Source organism: Myzus persicae, unplaced genomic scaffold, assembly GCF_001856785.1.
Source record: "Myzus persicae strain clone G006 unplaced genomic scaffold, MPER_G0061.0, whole genome shotgun sequence".
Taxonomy (NCBI): Eukaryota; Metazoa; Arthropoda; class Insecta; order Hemiptera; family Aphididae; genus Myzus; species Myzus persicae.
The window spans coordinates 123,655-125,852 of NW_019104039.1; the positions used below are offsets into that span (position 1 = coordinate 123,655).

Here is a 2,198-nt window from a genome sequence, read left to right on the forward strand (position 1 = left end):
TAAATTATAGGAGATAAATGTGATCTGCTGAGCTAAAATGTCCTGTCCACTTGTAAGACTGATACAACACTTGCGGGTGAGGCGTCTTCTTAAGTACCTAGGTAATATGTTTGATCATACATAATTCGAAAAAGTACCAATAAAACTAAAATATTTAAATGTCAAAAAAATAGACAAAATATTTCTAAAATTGTATTTTGTCTAGAAATTTCTATTATATGCCTAAATATTTGATCTAAATTTCAAGTATATCATCAATAGTTAAATTTTTAATTAGTACGAAAAAAAACATAACACATTTTTCCTTGACTGGTTAGTGGAATGAATACTTATGTATGATTGTTCACATTTTTCTGACATGTTTTATTCCTCTTATTTTTAAGTACATATCATTTTTTAGTATAAAGTGAATCCAATTTGTTACTGAATCACCTTCTTAGTTGAATACTTATAAACATTTTTACTATTTCAAATGTGATGACAAACGAAACAAATGCATTACATTCATCACTCCATTCAAAAATGAATAACTTAAGGCCCGTTTCATGCTTATCATACGCAACTTATCGTACGCGAGCGTTTATAGTTTACACTGATTAAGTTCATACGCGCCACTACGGCGGTGGAGCGTGTCCCTCGTTAGTATGGAGCGTATGAACTTAATCAATGTAAACTAAAAACGTTCGCGTACGATACATCGCGTATGATAATATATGCGTCCACGTGAAACGGGCCTAAATAATACCTAACAATTTATAGGCTATCATCGTTCTAAATTATTTTTTTCCAATGGGTAAAAATAATAATGATGAACACTAATAATGTACCTATTTCGATGGACAGACCTGAAGAACTGAGCCCAGAATTTTTCGGCTTAAAATGTCGGTGTAGTAAAAAAATTGAGCTCAATAGAAAAATTTTATTTTTTCATTTAGCATAACCTAGAAGACACCATACTATGAACTATACCTAACACATTATAGGTCAAGGATGTCAAAACTTTTGAACACTGCGTGCTTACAATTATCTTTCAAGAGCCCATTTCAATACTACCTATATATTATATAATTATATAGATTGATCATTGATATATAATATAATATTCATTGAAGGCATAATAGATACAAAAATAATACCTTAAAAACGCATTGCTTTAAATTTTATTATAATTCTTACTCAGTAGGGTGACTTTCACCATAATACCGATGTTCCAGTTGAATACATAAGGCATTAAATTCTTTAGCGTAATCAATCCAAGCTCCGCTGTTCATCCATTTAGCTGAAATTTTCCCTTCTCCTCCAATCATCAAAAACACTGGTCCACCACTTTTATAATGTTCCAAATTCACTTGATATCTCTAGATATTATTTTATAAAAAATTACATTTGTTTTGGATTTCGAATTATTCTGATAATTATTTCATAGTATGTGTAATCCATACAGGTAGGTATATTTTTAATTTACCTGTTTCCACGTTCTATTATTAGTAGGATTAAAATGATCTAATTTCTGTATAAACCATTCGTCTTCAGTGATCATTGTTCTTAATGATGGTGGTGAATTTGGTTCTCCTAAACCAATAAGAATATCGTTCATACCGTTGGCAGGTGAAGTCATCCACACAAAAAGCCATGGTACACAAAATATCAATTTCATTTTTCAAATAAAAATGTTCAATCTAAAAACAATTTAAAATATATTTAAAATTGTAAAATATATATATAAAAATTAATTTTGAACTTATAAGTGATAATGTGATGTGTTGTAACTTAAGTTTTGAATTTAAATAGTTGTACCCATATTAAAATTAAAATTTTATTTTATTTTTGGTTAATTTTCTCTAATAAAGTAGGTGGATAAGTAGGTAGGTATTAGCTTATAAAAGTATTGTATATAATTAAATTAGGTACCTTATAACAAAATTAAGTACTTACCTACTTTTAATAAAATATTCTAATTAATTTAAATTATGCATAATATATATATTATAATGTATAAATTTAGCCAACAATTTATATAATAAATTAGGTGTAATAAAAAAAAATATTAGGTAATTATTTTGTATAAAACCTACCAATAAAATCAGATGAAGTACCCTCATTCACTATAATAGATAACAATGTATAAAGGTACTCGTAAATGTTGATAATGAATATGTTTGAAGATCAAAAGTGTTTTTTTATTTTATACTAACCGT

At 27.6% G+C, this 2,198-nt stretch overlaps 1 protein-coding gene across 1 annotated transcript in view; it reads right to left on the bottom strand.

The window, feature by feature from the left end:
* The window catches only part of LOC111037893 (putative serine protease K12H4.7), a 27,613-nt gene extending 25,637 nt beyond the window's left edge, over positions 1-1,976 (bottom strand). Inside the window, exons 1-3 of the mRNA XM_022320737.1 lie at positions 1,936-1,976; positions 1,466-1,679; positions 1,177-1,358 (exon numbers count right to left, since the gene is read on the bottom strand). Coding sequence (XP_022176429.1) covers positions 1,177-1,358; positions 1,466-1,657 — 374 coding nt within the window. The 5' untranslated portion in view covers positions 1,658-1,679; positions 1,936-1,976. The remainder of the gene's footprint in view (positions 1-1,176; positions 1,359-1,465; positions 1,680-1,935) is intronic.
* Between the last annotated feature and the right edge of the window lie 222 nt (positions 1,977-2,198).